This window comes from Oppia nitens, unplaced genomic scaffold (assembly GCF_028296485.1).
Source record: "Oppia nitens isolate AA-2021 unplaced genomic scaffold, nextdenovo-longstitch-racon4-pilon3 scaffold5_pilon_pilon_pilon, whole genome shotgun sequence".
NCBI classification, from domain to species: domain Eukaryota; kingdom Metazoa; phylum Arthropoda; class Arachnida; order Sarcoptiformes; family Oppiidae; genus Oppia; species Oppia nitens.
In genome coordinates this window covers 180,024-198,002 of record NW_026533243.1, presented here as the reverse complement: position 1 = coordinate 198,002, position 17,979 = coordinate 180,024, and the positions used below count along the sequence as shown (strand labels likewise).

Here is a 17,979-nt window from a genome sequence, read left to right as displayed (position 1 = left end):
TTAACTAAAATTTAATTATAACATTTTGAATAGCAATATTGATTTTGAATTTGTTACTATTGTTATTATTGTTATTATTATTATTATGATTACAAACATTTAATAAAATCGATTGTCAAACAAATAATAATTGATAATAATATTATTAATAATAATAAACTAAACTAAAATAAATTATATAACTGTAGATAATTGGATAGACATTTGGTGTTCATTTCATTGGTTATCACTAATTGTTATTATCTAATAATTATAATAATAATAATATTCATAATAATGATAATAATTGTTAATAATTTATTTAAACTATAATAATAATAATAATATCATATCATTTTGTTCAACAAATAACATATATATATATTATTTAATATATAATTATTTTTTCTTTGTGGGTTTTTTGTTTGTTAACAAAAAAATTGTACAATTAGTTGAATATACTGTATATTGTAATAATTCATATATATATATATATATATATATATATTCAATATATTTATTTCTATTGTATTTGAATCTAATAATGTATAACAAATTTTTTATTTATCTATTAATATTTAATTTTTTTATTACATTTTTTTCTACAAAATAATTTAATAAAAAACAACACAAAACCCTCTCTCTCCTAAAACTTATATCACTTTCAAGTTGTTGACAAAAAAAACAATTTTAGAAATTTAGTAATGAGAAAAAATTTAAATAATATTTTATATATATATAATAAATAATTGTTGTTTTTATATTAAAAAAAATTTTTTTTTGGTATGCCTTTACACAACAACTACACAAATAATAATAATAATAAATCAATTCGCTGTCAATGTTTGCATTCAAATATATAAAACAAATTTATTATTAAATACAATAGATTCTCAATTGTATATCCAAAAAAAAAATAATAAAACAAACAATCAATTTAATGATATAATGAATCACTTGTTGTTAATATACAGTATATATATATATATGTTTTGTAATCAATTAGTTTCGCTATTTTTTTAATTTGTTTGTTTGTTTGTTTGTTGGTGTCTTTTAGGTCACCTCTCGGGAGTGATTGAAACAGAGAGAGAGAGAGAGAGAGATCGTGTCGATGTCTTACCAATTAAAATGATTGGCAAATGATTACCGACGATGACTGCAATAATAATGATAATAATAGTGGTGTTTGACAACAACACCGACGACACAGTCAACTGACCTAAAGATTCAAATATAGTATCGCAATATAAATGTATAATATTTTGTTGTTTGTATGTAATTTGCCCAACAAGTGATAATTTTTGAACAATTGTTTAGACAATAGATTTTATTTTAATTATTCAATCTCTCTCTCTCTCTCTCTCTCTCTCTCTCTCTCTCTCTCTCTCTACTGTGTCCATCATCCAGCACAGGTAGGCTATGTGTTTGCGTATATATATGTAATTTGATGTATACTGTAAAACTATTGAACAGTATATGTATTGTTTGTGTGTGAATTAATTAATTGATTTGATTTGATTGACTAAATTGATTAGTTGATGGCAACGATACAAAACAAATTTTTTTTTATTTGGATGATTTGCGCGTTTCTCAAAAAATTAGACACAACTGTCTGTATGTCTGTCTGTCTGTGTCTCAAAATTGGTACCATTTCTTGTCCCTGTACTTCAACATCACCTGATGTGCTGCCGAACCAAATGCTTCGGCATCTGACCGCATGGCCGCAGTCTTGTCCTCCAATTGGGCAACTTTTTCGCCGCGCTCGGACAGGACCTATCAAAATACAAAACAAAATGAGAAATTAATTATAAATTGAAAAATAAGTTATAGATTCTCTCTCTCTCTCTCTCTCTCTCTCTCTCTCTCTCTCTCTCTCTCTCTATTTTAAACAAATACATACACAAACATTTGACATATAATGTAAATCTAATATATTTATTATATACACATGTATACTGTATGTTATATACAAATGTTACACATGTTATACTATGTTTTAATATAAATATATATATATATATATAAAAGTACAGAATATATTCTTGAAAATTTGAAGTGTATAGCAAATTAACAATTAAATAGTAAAGAAATTAATTTATTTTCAGTGATAATAATAATAATAAACATCTAAAGTATTTCAATATATAGACTSTCAATAGTATTCAAGATATTTTTATATATAATTTCTGTATATATATTGATATTTACATTGAATTTCTTAGTAATGCAATTCAATTCACTATTTAGAAACTATTACTTGTGATATATCTATTGGTGATTTTAACATATTATTTATAATATACTTATAACAGCAGCAAACAATTGTATAGATATTTGTGCCACTATTTTGAACAAACAGTTCATTAAAATCACTGTTTAGACTAAACTAACTAAATGGATGTCTTTACCAATTGATTGAGAGGAATAGTACCTGTATTGACAAACACATAGACACACACACAGAAACTGACAAAATATCAGGAGTCTATAAGATTGAGAGCTCCCGGAGCCGATTATATTGCCAATGATGCTAGTGATGTGTGACAAACAAAAATTTTAAGGCCGTATTCCCCCCGTTATATCCCTAAGCTCTGAGGTATTCACACCAGTAAACATCTAAAAGTGAAAAACTGGGATATATTTGTCGACATTTAATGTCTATCACTGGATCTATATATCTATATTATATACAGTATAGTCTCTCTCTCTCTCTCTCTCTCTCTCTCTCTCTCTCTCTCTCTCTCTCTCTCTCTCTGTAGATCTATTATGACACTATTGAGACTCAAGATTTTGGTTATTTTCAATAGTTTTGTATTTTGCTTTTAAAAACCCATTTGAAACCATCTCTTTAAAAGTCTCTATTTTCTCTCTCTCTCTCTCTCTCTCTCACACACACACACACACACACACACACATTCACTCATCAAAAGTTTACTCTTAACACACACACAATCCTATTGACAGATCCAATCGATGCGATAACTTTTTTTTGAGAGCTACTACTACTACTACTACTATTGATGATGGCTTTTAAAAGGCCCAGAAAAATGGATTTTATTATTTGTTGAGCAAAAAGAAAATCAACATCACTTTGAATAGAGAGAGAGAGAGAGAGAGAGAGAGAGAGAGAGAGAGAGAGAGAGAGAGAGAGAGAGAGAGAGAGAGAGAGAATATAAAACCGGGAAAATAACGTATTGATAACAACAAACAATACACGCGCTTCTCATATATCTATATATTTAATATATCAATCACTGACACACACACACACACACACACACATAGACAGACATTAGACACAATCAATCAATCAATCAAATCGGATRATATGGCTTACCTCACGCAGCCTTGCCATCTCATTAGACGATACATTGGCCTGTTGTCTCAATTGTTCGGTACCGGCAGCCGCTCCRGGTATGTGTCGGGCCGTTGTTTTCGATGGCTTACCCGAATTGGTTTCACCGAACAGTTCCTCTCTGTCCAGTGTACCCGAACCGCCGCCGAACAAACTTTTCAAAAATGTCGGTTTTGGCGGTTCGGGTAGTTCTTTGGCCGCTGTAAACAGTGTACCAGTCATGTCGGCCACCAGCGACCGAAACGACGATAATATTGTAAACTTTGTTAGAGTCGACGGCGACGACATATACATCCCGTGACCGTTGGCACTGAAACATATTGTGCGGGCAATCCTATCGTTTTTGGCGGGAATGGGAGATGAATAGGAAATATATCTATAAATTATCAACGAATTTATTATAGAAAATAAATTAACAAAAAAAATAAATTGTTTTTATATATATGTGTGTTATGTGTCTAATAATATAAAAAATGGTTATTATATTGGTTTTATATTTTTCATATATATATATATATACAGAATATTCTGTAAAAATATATAATAACCATAATATAATAATGAAAATTTAAAGTTATAATTTTTAAAAAAAAATTATGTGTGAATAAAATGATAAATTTTTTGAACTTTTCAAAAATGCCATTTCCTTTATTGTCATTACTATTCATAGCACAGACATTATTATACATATATTAAAAAAAATTTACCAAAAAAATTCATAAAATATCCATAATTTCCTATATATATATATATTAATAAATCTATATATATATATATATATATATATATATATATATATATATATATATATATATATATATATATATATATATATATATATCTATAAATATATTATATTATATTCATCTTTTTATTCACACAAATATATAAATACTTTATACATATATATTATAAATACATTTTTAAAAGCCCAGCACTTATTATTATAAATGTATAGCTCAATGTACAGTAGAAATCAATACTAAAGTGTGTGTGTGTTTAGTATAATATTATAATGTTTAAAATGTAAGAATATATATATATATATATATATATAATATTGTATTTGGCATAATATAAGGCACATTTGTGAATGTAGTGAACAAAAATAAATAACAGTAACAACAACAACAAAAAAACGCCTGAAATTTCCTATAGATTTCCTGTTATTATTCACCTAAATATCGACAAAAAATATTAATACTGTACTCTACTATACATTTGAACACATATACCCATTAATTCATACAATACACACAAAAAAAGTGTTGATTTTCACATACATAGTGTGCACAAAAAAATGTCACTCAAATAGTATATAAATTTATATATATTCAATATTAGCTATGATTTTTATATGCCATTAATAATAGTAGGCATATATATATAATATTATACTTACATTCCATCAAATATAAGGTACATTAAAATGATAATATACACACTATACATATATATAAAGTATATGTACTGTATATTTATAGTATATATATATAATATATATATTATATATTAGTTTGAAAGCCTATTTCTCATATATATATATATTCATACATTTATATCTAGAGTTATATATTTGAAATGTCACTCAAAAATCAGCTCAAAACTAAAAACTTTACAGCTAATAGACATCRGGGACAGGGATGTGAAAATACTAGTGCATTACATACATAGAGTATTATTATTATTATTATTTCCAGATGAAAAATAGTAGACATACCTGACATCAGTTAGAGCCAGAAAATCGATATCAATCAGCAGCCGAAGCGATGGAAGGCTATATACTACTATATTACCGGTGCCTAAATACACGGCCAAACATATGCTATCTGTAAATGAGATTTTTATTTTTGGATGGAGGAGTTAGTAGTGTTTTAACAGAGAGAGAGAGAGAGAGAGAGAGAGATAGCAATACATACAACTATAATTTTTATATATAAATTATATATATATATATATTTATATAATATAGTATAATAAAAACTAAATATTAAATCACACAATAACTTCAATATATATCATTTATAATATATTAATATAGTGTGTATATCTATATAAAAATAAAAATAAAAATAGTATTAGTCTGTAATAACATAAATATATAAAATAATAGAGTATTTTCAGTAATATAGTCTCTCTCCTCTCTCTCTCTCTCTCTCTCTCTCTCTCTCTCTCTCTCTCTCTCTCTCTCTCTATTATATATATATTATATAATAATAATAATAAATTAGATAATAGAATATTCTATTAACGGCTATAAAACACACTCACTTTCACTTATATATATTTACAGAATATTCTGTATGTTATGATATATAAAATATAATGATAGACAATATATATATATAAATGGATAAATATATCTAAGTGAGAAAAATAGGTCTCAATAGTGTTGAATAAATAGCCTAATCGTGTGGATTGGAWTTTGCAAAAAAAATTTAAAAAACAATAATAATATTGTAATATACTGTATACAAAAAAAACTAATTTATAATAATATATTAAATTAATAATTTAATGTTAATTTTATCTACAGTATATAATGTAGCTATTTTATACAACTATTTAACCTAAACAACAATTTGCTAATTAATTAATTTAATAATGTTAAATTTAATTTAATTAACTTTTACTTCAAAAAAAAACTAATTGTTATTTTTTGGAGGCGGGGGTAAACATAACCTAACATATCATTTATACAGTATATATATAAAAAAATAAATCTCAATACACATACAAACAAACAAAAAAATAAAACAATTGATTTTTAAATGATAACATAAATACTAGAGATTAGATAACTACTGTTCCCGCAATAAATAGGGAAATCATACAACACACACACACACACATACCTGCGCTTCTCATATAGACAACATCGGCCCTAACGGCAAACGACGTTTCGGTGAGCGTTGCCTTATAGGCGCACGTTTGCTGCGGAAGTGTCACCAAACGGATCTGTTTCTCGGAAACCATAACCACAAACTGCGGGTCACGCATGTCTGTGGAGGAAGACGTCGGCGATACCTTATTGTTGCGACCACTACTGCTGCCGCCGCTGCCACCGATACCGGTAGGCGTACCGGGACCGCCACTGCTGCTGCCTGTCCGCGTAATGGACAGACTGCCGCCACCGCCACCCGGATTACGTTTGCTGTCCGAYGATGCGGTCGAACCGGGCGTAGTATTACCCGGTTTGGTGGATGAGCTGTCTCTCCAGGCGTCGGCGTTCAGCTGTTGTACGGCTCCCGTAAAATCCAGAAACGATATACAAAGTATTGATCCCTTTAGACGATATATACCTCCTGTTGAATGAGTAATTTAATGGTAAAAAAATATAAATTATTATTATTTTATTTTTTTATCCAAAATAAATATTCATAAATTTGAAAACTATTATATAATATACAGTAATTTATGTAAAAAATAAACTATGACTTTAATTATATATATATTAATATTAAATTATTTATAAATGCAATTTTAATACTTACTAAATAACAGATCTATAATATTATTATTAGTATWCACTGTATACTATACAGTATATAGTACTGTATTAAACARAGAAATAAATTATTGGGAAATCTTTAATAAGATATTTACTTTATTTTTATAAAATAAATATTTTATATACACACACACATACTGTATATATGCACTGAATATATATTATATATTTAAWATAAATAGATAAAAATGTGTTAATTTTAATATATTAATAAATTGCAAAACAATTACTTAATAAGTTGGCTGATTGTCGAGTTTTTTTTAAATATATTATATATATATATACATGTATATTATTATAAGTAAATAATATACTGTATTAAAAAAACTCGACAATCAGCCAACTTATTGAGTAATTGTTTTGAAATTTATTAATAGATTAAAATTAACACATTTTTATCTATTTATATTAAATATATAATATATATTCAGTGCATATATACAGTGTGTRTRTRTATATATATATATATATATATATATATATATATATATATATATAATATTTAATTTATAAAAATAAAGTAAAGATCTTATTAAAAGATTTCCCAATAATTTATTTCTCTGTTTAATACAGTACAGTATATAATAATATTATATTATAGATCTAGTATTTAGTAAGTAAGTAATAAAATTGCATTTATAAATAATTTAATCAACATATATATATATATAAATTATATAYAGAGTACAGTATATACATACTAATAATTTATATATATATATCTTATGTTAACAATATTACACTTATATATAAATTTATATTAACATTATATATAAGTGTAACTACACTCTCATATATTATAGAAAATTAATTTATTCATTGGAAATAAATAAATATATATATAAATTTATAAACTTATATGTTGATTAAGATAAAGTGGGAATTATATCACAAATTATTTTTTTTATTATGYTWATCGCAATATATTTTATTATATATATTTTTTGCTAAAAGATAAATAAATAAATAAATATATATATATAAATTATTAAGACAAAAATATTCAGTAATAAATATTACTAAAATTAATTTGATTTTATCCTAATTACTAGTTGATAGATTGTAAACAAAATAATTTATATGTAATCATTAATAATTATCAAAAATATTAATTAAATTTTTAAAAAATGTATAGTTATATAAAATATTTTGTATTCATAAATACATTGTTTTAATTTAAACAATTTATATTTAATATATCTTTTAATTTAGACAATTTATATTTAATATATATTTATTACTAAATATCGTTAATATAAAAATCATCAGAAATATATGTATGACTTACCACTGGGAACGGCAATAACCGTTTGCAGGCATAGTATGCGATTATCGGCGCTGTCAGGCAATGTCAATGATATCACTAGAACCGACCCGAGACTGGTTCCCACCCAAAGACATGGACTGGTAGTTAAGTCTGTGTGTATGTGTRTRTGATATGTTGATAGTGTATGTGTTTGTAAAAACAAAATTAATAAAGTATTAGTTATATGATATATAAATATATACTGTATAAGCTATTAAATTATGATATAGTATGAGAGATAATAAAGTAGTAGATCGAGAGTATGGATATATGTTTTTTTTATATAACTGTCCCCTCAATCTCTCTATTTTTTTACCATACAATAATATCTAATGAGCTGTCAATTATCAAACATATATATATATACATATAGATCGATATATTATACCTAAAATACATATATATCTATATCTATTACCTGACTTATTACAGTAGGTTTCGGCAAAAGCCATATAAAGTATCGATTCGATGGTAATGTTCTCGAGGCTTGAGATACTGGAGCTCCGGCTCCGGGAGAATGAGCTGTCGATTTTATCTGTAATTTTTTATTTATTTATTTATTTATTTTGGACGCAAATTATCAATTTAGATAATTTAGACGAAGATGAAAAAAAACGAGAAAATAAAAATAAATATTAATTAATTAAAATTTGAAATAATAATAATAAATTTTAATTTAAATATATTGTATAACATTTGATTAGATATATGCGCGTATTATATGCAACAAATAGTATACAACAAACAATCAATATTGTGGTTATCATGCCATGACATATAGTTTTTTTCAAAAAAATTATTTATATAATTATATAAATTACATACATACACACACATATAGATATAGATATCATATAAATAAAAATTAATTATCAATTACACAACAACAACAACAACTATAAAAATCATTTTACATATAATTATTTTTGAGTAATAAATATTCAAGTATTTAGATATATATTTTGAAATTAAAAAGCGAAAATAAAGCAATCATATAAATGCATATATAATAAAGAGAGAGAGAGAAAAAAATGGTTAAAAATTGAAAATACTATAATTCTATATATTTTATATTATCATATTTAACAAATTGCGTGACTCTTAAATAAACAATAATTACATTAGAGTATTAATAAAATATTTTAAAATATATATACTATATGTCAATAGTATATCTTACATAACATATAAGTATAATATATATATATATATATAATACAAATGGGATTTAATGCAAACTAAGCTTTTTGATGCAAAATTAAATTTATAGTTTAATAATATAATATATATATATAATATATACACAATTTATTAAGACATAAAACTAAAAAATTTGAAAACTAAATGTTATTTTATTATTATAATGTTATAATAATGAAATGAACAAAAAAACCAGTGCAACAAAAATAAAACTAAAATCAAAGATGAAATAAATTAAATGCAAATATAATAATAATAAAAAATAAAATAAAAAAACATTAAAAATATATAATTGGATTTATAATGATTGTACTTTTTATAAAATTAGACTTAAAAAAGTAAAAAACTTATATTAAAGTATTATTTTACATACATTACTGACAAAAAAATATTGAAATTTAATTAGAAAAAAACACTGAAATAGCAAAATATTTATCAAAAAATCATTCAAATTATAAAAATATTTATATATATATATATAGAGAATATTGAATATCAAATAATTTATTTTAATTAAATTATTTATAGTACTTATTGTATGATAATATCTATTGATTAAAAATGTTTTGCTTATATTATCCATAAATCTTATTTCTATTGTTGATATCTGTATTAATATATTTTTAATTATTTATATAAAAAAAATTATAATATTCACAAATTTTTTATATTAATCTATAACTGATATAATAWTTATAATATATTATTTATGAAAATAAATATATAACTAATAACTAAAGTATTATTAATATTGATAAAACATTGATATTTGATATTCAAAATGTTTAGCTTAATAATAACTATAAATATAAACKTAAATAATCCTATAAATCATACAAAAAWAAAAAAATATTTTAATTAACTTAACTTAATCTGAAAGTTTAAAATAATTAAATAGATATTCAATATATTATAGTTAATATTATAGTAATTGCTAAATTAAAAATATACAAAAACAACAAMAAATTAACACACAATATTTTTTAACATAATAATTGAAAACTAATATATYTAAAAAATCAATATCAAATATATTAGATATTTAAATAAATCAATTAATACAAACAACACTCACACACACAAAATGACAATTAATGTACAAATATTTTATTTTTGTATTTTTTTGGTAAAAATATTAAAACTCACACATATTAAAAAATATAAAATTTTAAAAAATTAATTATTGCACATTTAGATAAAAACCAATATTATAATACCAATCAATACTATAAATATATAGATATATAAATGCAATGCAATTTGCAAACAAACAAACAAAATTAATTAATTACTAAAAAAAATCATTCATAATTTACATATGCAAATAATATAGAAATACAAAAATAAATTGCAAACATAACCATATATTAATTTTATTTAAAAAAAAATAATTATATACTATTTACTGTATTATTATTTATAATACAGTATGTATAGTATTATTATTATTATTATATTAATATATATATATAATAAATTTAAATGAAAAACAAGGACAACAAATTGTGTGCAATAATACCAGGGATTGAGTGGCTCATCATCAGTGAAAAAGAGACTATTTATAGATTACAGGACTTAWTATTATTATTATTATATTTTGATTGTTTGCTATGTATGTATTATGTGTGCATTGAACTATATATATATATATATATATATATATATATATGATTGGGTTATTATTAAACATAGTATTATCATTTGTGTGATTGTGTGTGTATATAATAGGGGGGGGAATAGAGTATAACCATAATATAAATTATCTATATTATMAAATAATAATAATAATAATAATCAATTTTTTCTAGTATATATATAGTTTAGGATATAAATATCGATAGTTAGTAAACTACTGTTGTGGTATCTACTGGTCCATCATCATCATCATCAACAGTGGTCACAAACATAACTACAATGACATAAACATGTATGCTATGTGTARATATATATATATATATATATATTGTAGTTTAAAGTGTATGTTATGGTATGATTGTGTGTATGTGTGTGTGTGTGAAATATCATCTAATTTTTAGCTTATAATACTGTTTATATATAKATATATATATAATAGAAAATTGTGATTTATATTGATTTTTATCCACAATATGTGTATATAAAACAGTGATATTTGGGTTATTAATGTGAAACTACTACTATTATTACTACTACTACAACTACTACTACAGTACAAACAATAGCCAATATCACTAATACTACTACAACTAAGATATCATAACTATTGTATGATATGTCATATATATATATATATAGGTGTGCTGTGCTATTCAAGAGTTAAACGACACAACAGGTGTGTATATATATATATGATTATAAATATGGTGTCCAACGATAGCAAATGTTGAAAGACACAGACATCTATAGTTTTTTTTATATAAGACATTAATATTTTTAGGAGACACACAAATGGTAAGCCACCTGATCCTTGGCTGAGACTGCAATAATTCATTAGGAGGACAGTCTGTTCATCATTGGTGGTGGTGGTGGTGGGCGCCATACACTGAATTGTATGCATTCTTTGTAACTTATTTCGGGTACCTTGCGATCGTGACCGCTTCATTTCGGGTGTTATCGGCTTCCGGACCGTTGCCGAGACCGACCCGATTGGCAACTGTCCGCCGCTGCCACCAAAGCCGCCGCCGCCGATACCCGTTAGCGATTGTTGTTGTTTACCGGTTGTCGGACTCAGACACAGGCCGTTAATCTGATTTTGTTGWATAGTTGTAGGTGTGATGTGTTGTGTTGTGTGTTTGTGTGTATGTATGWGTAGGTGTGTGTGTGTTTGATTAGCAATTCAGGCCATGACAGCAGCACAGGTAAGCATTTTTGTTGTTGAATAGGTTTTTATAGGTGAATGTGAATTTATATCAATATATTTTTTGTTTGTTTAATATATATATATATATAAAGTTTTCGATGAAATAGTGGCATTCATTTGAAATAAAAATAATAATATAAGGCATTCAAGCGGTTTGTTAGTCAATCAGTCAGTCAGTCAGTTAGTAAGTCAATCAATGAATCAATCAATCGGTTAGTCAGTCATTCAATTTGCCGTTTGATTTATTATTATTTAGTTTTTTTTAGTTCAGAGAGGAAGTCATAATATCATATATATATATATATATAAAAGAAAAGAGAGAAAAAAAGAGAGAAAAATATTAGTATTAATATTATAATTACCGGTTGAATAGCTAAAGACATTTTTGGGCAACTCTTTGGTCTGATTTGGATATTGTTGTTGTTGTGTTGTGGTTGTAGTTGTTGTTGTTGTTGATTGTGGTGGAGGTGGTAGTGGTGGTGGTGTTTGCTGTGGTTGTCGTTGTTGTTGTTGTTGGTGTTGTGGTAATTGAAATGGATTTCTACCATTTGACTAATCAATGGATAGTTATTTTTTTTGTTGTTGATTGATTTTTTGTGTGGTTATTAATAATAGTCAAATGTAGAAAAATAATTTACTACTAATAAATACTAACATAACTTTTATGTATATATATAAATTTAAGTAATGATATATATATATTATATTATCATTCATTTAAATAACTCAATATATAAAAACATGTTTTACTAATAAATAAAAATATATGTATATTGATATATCATTTTTTTCAATGAATATATAAATCTATATTTATTTATTTATCCATTAGTACAATAGCATGACCGGAAAAAACCCCGCTATAAATGTTAGGCCCTAATCATTAATCCGGTTATTATTACGGTATGGTATGTATAGTATGTTTCGGTTACAACAACAAAAAAAATCCGACTGAGAGTATATGTATTCATAGGAGCGGCCAATGATATCGATAACAGCAACAACACCAACAATCCGAGACATTATTATACTGTATATACTGTACTATTATATATTATATATGATTTATCATAACATATTTTTTGTTGTTGTTGTTGGATATATCATATATGAATTGATATTGCACTCTAACTAATCACACAATAATAATAATAATATAGTAATAGGGATTGCAGTTTCAAATCTCCGATGATTATACATACATACATATAGTGCTAATAATTTATAATATTAGTATATATATTTTGTTCCCTGGGTATATTATTAATTTTTTTAGGTATATCCATTTAATATTGTATGTATGTATGTATGTATGTATGTGTGTGTGTGTGTGTGTGTGTGTGTGTTAATGAATTTAATATATCAATACGATATTATAATGTCTATACGAGTATTATATGAGTTAAATTAAGAAACGGTATGTTTTATTTTATTTTTTTTTTTTTGTGAAAAAGTCACGTATCATACATACACATACATACAGTCACAACAACAACAAAAAAAACAGTATTGCTTTGCTTTAATTAAAGTAATGACTATATTTCAAGTGATGGGAGAAAGAGAGAGAGAGAGAGAGAGGAATGGTATTAATTGGACAGATAGAGAGCTAATAATGAATGTGAAAGAGAGAGAGAGAGAGAGAGAGAGAGATCAATGCCGAGTGAGTTAATCAATTAAAGCTGTGTAAGAGATAGATAGATAGAGAGCTGTTAGTTATTAAAGCCAGTGCTGATATATATATATATATATATATATATATATATATATATATATATATAGAGAGAGAGAGAGAGAGAGAGAGAGAGCCGCACAGAGCCAATGACTTGAGTGGACGGTTAGATGAGATTAGAGATATAATTATATGTTTTTTTTTGGTGTTCACTAAACGACTTACTAATTAAACGGGAAACCAATGATTCGTCACAGTCTTCATGTCTCATATCGTAGACTTTAATCTTGTGTTTGCTTTTATGGAGATAATGGTGCAAATGATGATGAGATACCGGTGCTGCGGCTCTCTGTTGTTTGGCATCGGCTGCTGCTGTACTGCCGCTACTGTTGTTGTTGACTTTGATTTGGCTGAGTTTGGCGCTTCTCATGTGCTGTTTTTGTTGATCACAGTTTGTATCACTGACTGGTGACGATAGCTCACTGGCCATAGCACTTGACACTGGAGTGGTTGTGCTGGTTGTGTCGCTATCGTCGGCTGAAGGACTGGTTGGTTGACTAAAGTTTTTGCTGACTAGACATTCATCGGTTTTGCTGGTCTTTCGGATTGAATCGAGATTCAGGTCTTTAGGCCTCTGACTGATGGTCGTCGTCGTCGGCGGAGACGATGACGACTCTGACGGCTGACCATCACTTGTTTGCACAGGTGGTGTCGTCGGTGAGGTTTCGCCAACTTTAGCAAAACTAATAGTTTGGTCGCCGCTATTAATCTCGACAATTGCTTCGGCGGTAATACTGTCTGTGAGTAGTTGTTGGCAATTTACCGCAGCATCGGTATCGGCCATATTATTAGTATTATCTCTATCTCCCTCATCAGTCACCTCCTCCTTCTCCTCCATAAGCGTGTGTTCAGTGACTTCATCGCAACTCTGGACACTCTTGACGGATGTCGTATCGCTTGACGAAACGTTTGACGACGAACTGGTTGTTGTTGTTGTAGTAGTAGTAGTCTTGCGCTTTAGTCTCGGCGGTGGAATGGGAGGAATGACGGAACACATAGAAAATGTAGGATCGGTAGGTGTGGGCGGTGGTGGTGGTGTCGGCGATACGGGGGTATTGGGTACTGACTGGTCGGCGGCTAGCGATCGGCTATCCTCATACTTGTATACATACATACATACATACCGTACAYACACACACACACACGCATTATATAATAATAATATACAGGTATATCCCAAAAAAATGTGAAGCAAAAAAATAATGACAAAAAAAATTAATAGTCATTAATAATAATTTTCAAAAAAAAATTTCTCTTAATAACAATTAGATTAGTTAGTAGTAAAATATTATCCGTTATGTTAATTTAAAAAATTAACTGTTAGTCTTTCATATATTAATAGTTGGGTTTTATTTCGTGTAAATTAATTAATTATTTGTGTGGTGTTAGTATTTTTTTAGGTGTTATAAATTGTGTGTTTGAGTGTAGGGGTGAGTAGGGGTGTGTATGGGTAAAGGGGAATCGGTACTAATAAAGAGAGGGTCATATGTATCTACGGCTAGCGGTATATTACCTGATCAGAAGTTGGCGAACGGGTCCGGTCGGCATCGCTTTGATTGCCGTCAAATGTGTCCCGATTTGACTGCTGCTGACCGCCAGCACCTGCTGTCGACCTGTTTTTCATTGACCTCGCCGTTCGCTGATAGGGATCGGCTGCACCTGTAGTGTCGGACACACACATATACAGAACACACCGACAACAACAACAAAAAAAACCAATTAATCAATAAATCATATTTTTTTAAATTAAAAAATAACTTTCAATCTCAATCAATGTATTTAAAACTAACTCATTATATGCATACTATGAAAATATAGCATACATGTTGATCAATCAAATATACATTAATGTGGTGTACTGTACTGATTATGTCTAATTATGTCGGACAGCAGCACCTACCGTATAGATTACTGGTCGACACATTAAGCACAGCCGACTTTTGGATCGTATCGATGATTATGAGACTGTTTTCCGTTCCGTAGGCAATCCTAGATAGAAAAAATAATGGTAATAATAATAATAATAGTAATAATGAGGACACAGGGATATATTATTTAAACAACTACAATAGCAATCATAATTATAACAACAATAGCATTAACTTATTATATAATATACATATATATAACTTATATAATATAAGACATAAGATAATAAAAATACACTTTATATATATAAATATATATCGTATATATATACAGTAAACTCAATATATTATATTTAATATATGAATTAAAGTAAATAATAATTAAAATACTAAATAAATAAATAATTATGGATTTAATGTTAAGAGAGAGAGAGAGAGAGAGAGAGAGAGAGAGAGAGAAACAAAAATAATTGATTTACAGGTTAGCGTATGAGTTGACGCATAGGGATGTTATACGGAATGGCGGCGTCTGGCTGTCAATCCACGGGCTAAGGCACACAAACTCGGCCTGAAATCCGGGCGCCCGCTTATGATGGCCAGACTTCACGCGCAATAGATAACTGTTGGCACCGCATGTATCGTGACTGTCGTTGGATGACTGGGTTAACAGTGCACTGGCACCGCAGGCCACCTCATTGTCGGCGCCGCCATCACCTGATAACGAGTCCTCGTAATTCATGGGAACTTCAATCATCTATAGATGAAAAATATATATATATATATAAGTAATGGTATAATAATAACAATTGTTATCATTTAAAAAAATAACATAATTATTAATAATAATTTTTTTATATAATTAGAAACATTTAGGTATTATTAATAAAATAAAATATAAATATAAATTGTTTCCAAAAAAAATTTCAATTTAATTTCAAAGATATTTAGAAATAGTTTCTTTTAATTATAATAGATATACAGTATTTATATATTATATAGAAAACTATTTTATTTATTTATTTATTTATTTTGTTTGTTTTTTCCCCTTTCCAATTAATACGATATATAAATAATTAATATACAAAAAAACTATTGTATAATATAATAAATTGTTTAGTGCTATTATTTATTCATAGCCATAGACTACTGTTAGACTGAATATATAAATATATATATATATATATATATATATATATATATATATATATATAAATCAAGTATTTCTATTGAACTACATATTATGTACATAACTTATTATTGTCTATAATATAATAAATTAATCAAACAATAAATAGAAAACAATATAATCAAATTTCTCGGTATATACAAAATACAGTATATATTAATACAAATATAAATATAAATAAAATAACAATTTAATTGATGATTGCATTTTCTATGGCCAATATGTAGACATCAATAAATTAAATTCATAATAATAATAATAATAAAATTAAATATTAGATTGTTTTAATCAAACAACAACTACAACAAAAAAAACAAAACAAATTTATGCCAATTTATAAGTCAAAACTTGTATATATATATATATACTAATAGTAACAGTTTTTTTTGAAAAATCAAAAACACAACAACAATAAAAACTGTTGACACAGAATATTCTTGTGTTAAATGTATTTATTGATTATTTTGTTACAAATTATTCTACATTATACAGAATATATATATATATATATATATAAATTTATATCTGCAAAAAAACCCATACCTCTCACTGTATCTTTATTTGTAAGGCACAGTGTTAGAGATTTAAGATTAATATTGACATTAAAATAATAGCTACACTAAAACACACACACACACACACACACACACACACACACACACACACACACATAGCATCTAAAAACATTAGCACATATACAGAGATTTATTTTGTGTCCATAGATTTCAATTAAATCACTTGAGAGTATCAATAGTTAAGAGTAGAGTATAGAGGGGGGGAGGAGGAGAACAGGGATGTTATACAATCTATTATTGGTGTAGAATATTAACCAATACATATATATATTAGAAAATATTAATATTATTATATTTTTATTAATTGTAAACTAATGTTTGGTTAGATTTATATTATATATATAACAGAATCCTTTATTTTTATTGTCAATCTAACACATCCAGATCCTTTAATGGGAAAATTTATATATATATATATATATATTATATAT

General features: G+C 26.3%; 1 protein-coding gene across 5 annotated transcripts in view; it reads right to left on the bottom strand.

The window, feature by feature from the left end:
- Nucleotides 1-992: 992 nt before the first annotated feature.
- The window catches only part of LOC128961942 (syntaxin-binding protein 5-like), a 70,420-nt gene continuing 53,433 nt past the window's right edge, over nucleotides 993-17,979 (bottom strand). Inside the window, exons 8-17 of one of the 5 annotated variants that reach the window (XM_054308269.1) lie at nucleotides 16,267-16,541; nucleotides 15,820-15,908; nucleotides 15,433-15,578; nucleotides 14,085-15,018; nucleotides 8,570-8,686; nucleotides 8,134-8,262; nucleotides 6,190-6,639; nucleotides 5,055-5,163; nucleotides 3,317-3,710; nucleotides 993-1,752 (exon numbers count right to left, since the gene is read on the bottom strand). In XM_054308269.1, coding sequence (XP_054164244.1) covers nucleotides 1,615-1,752; nucleotides 3,317-3,710; nucleotides 5,055-5,163; nucleotides 6,190-6,639; nucleotides 8,134-8,262; nucleotides 8,570-8,686; nucleotides 14,085-15,018; nucleotides 15,433-15,578; nucleotides 15,820-15,908; nucleotides 16,267-16,541 — 2,781 coding nt within the window. In that variant the 3' untranslated portion in view covers nucleotides 993-1,614. Of the gene's footprint in view, nucleotides 1,753-3,316; nucleotides 3,711-5,054; nucleotides 5,164-6,189; nucleotides 6,640-8,133; nucleotides 8,263-8,569; nucleotides 8,687-11,790; nucleotides 12,077-12,552; nucleotides 12,743-14,084; nucleotides 15,019-15,432; nucleotides 15,579-15,819; nucleotides 15,909-16,266; nucleotides 16,542-17,979 lie in introns of all 5 variants that reach the window. The other 4 variants (XM_054308270.1, XM_054308272.1, XM_054308271.1 and 1 more) reach the window with 4 other exon arrangements.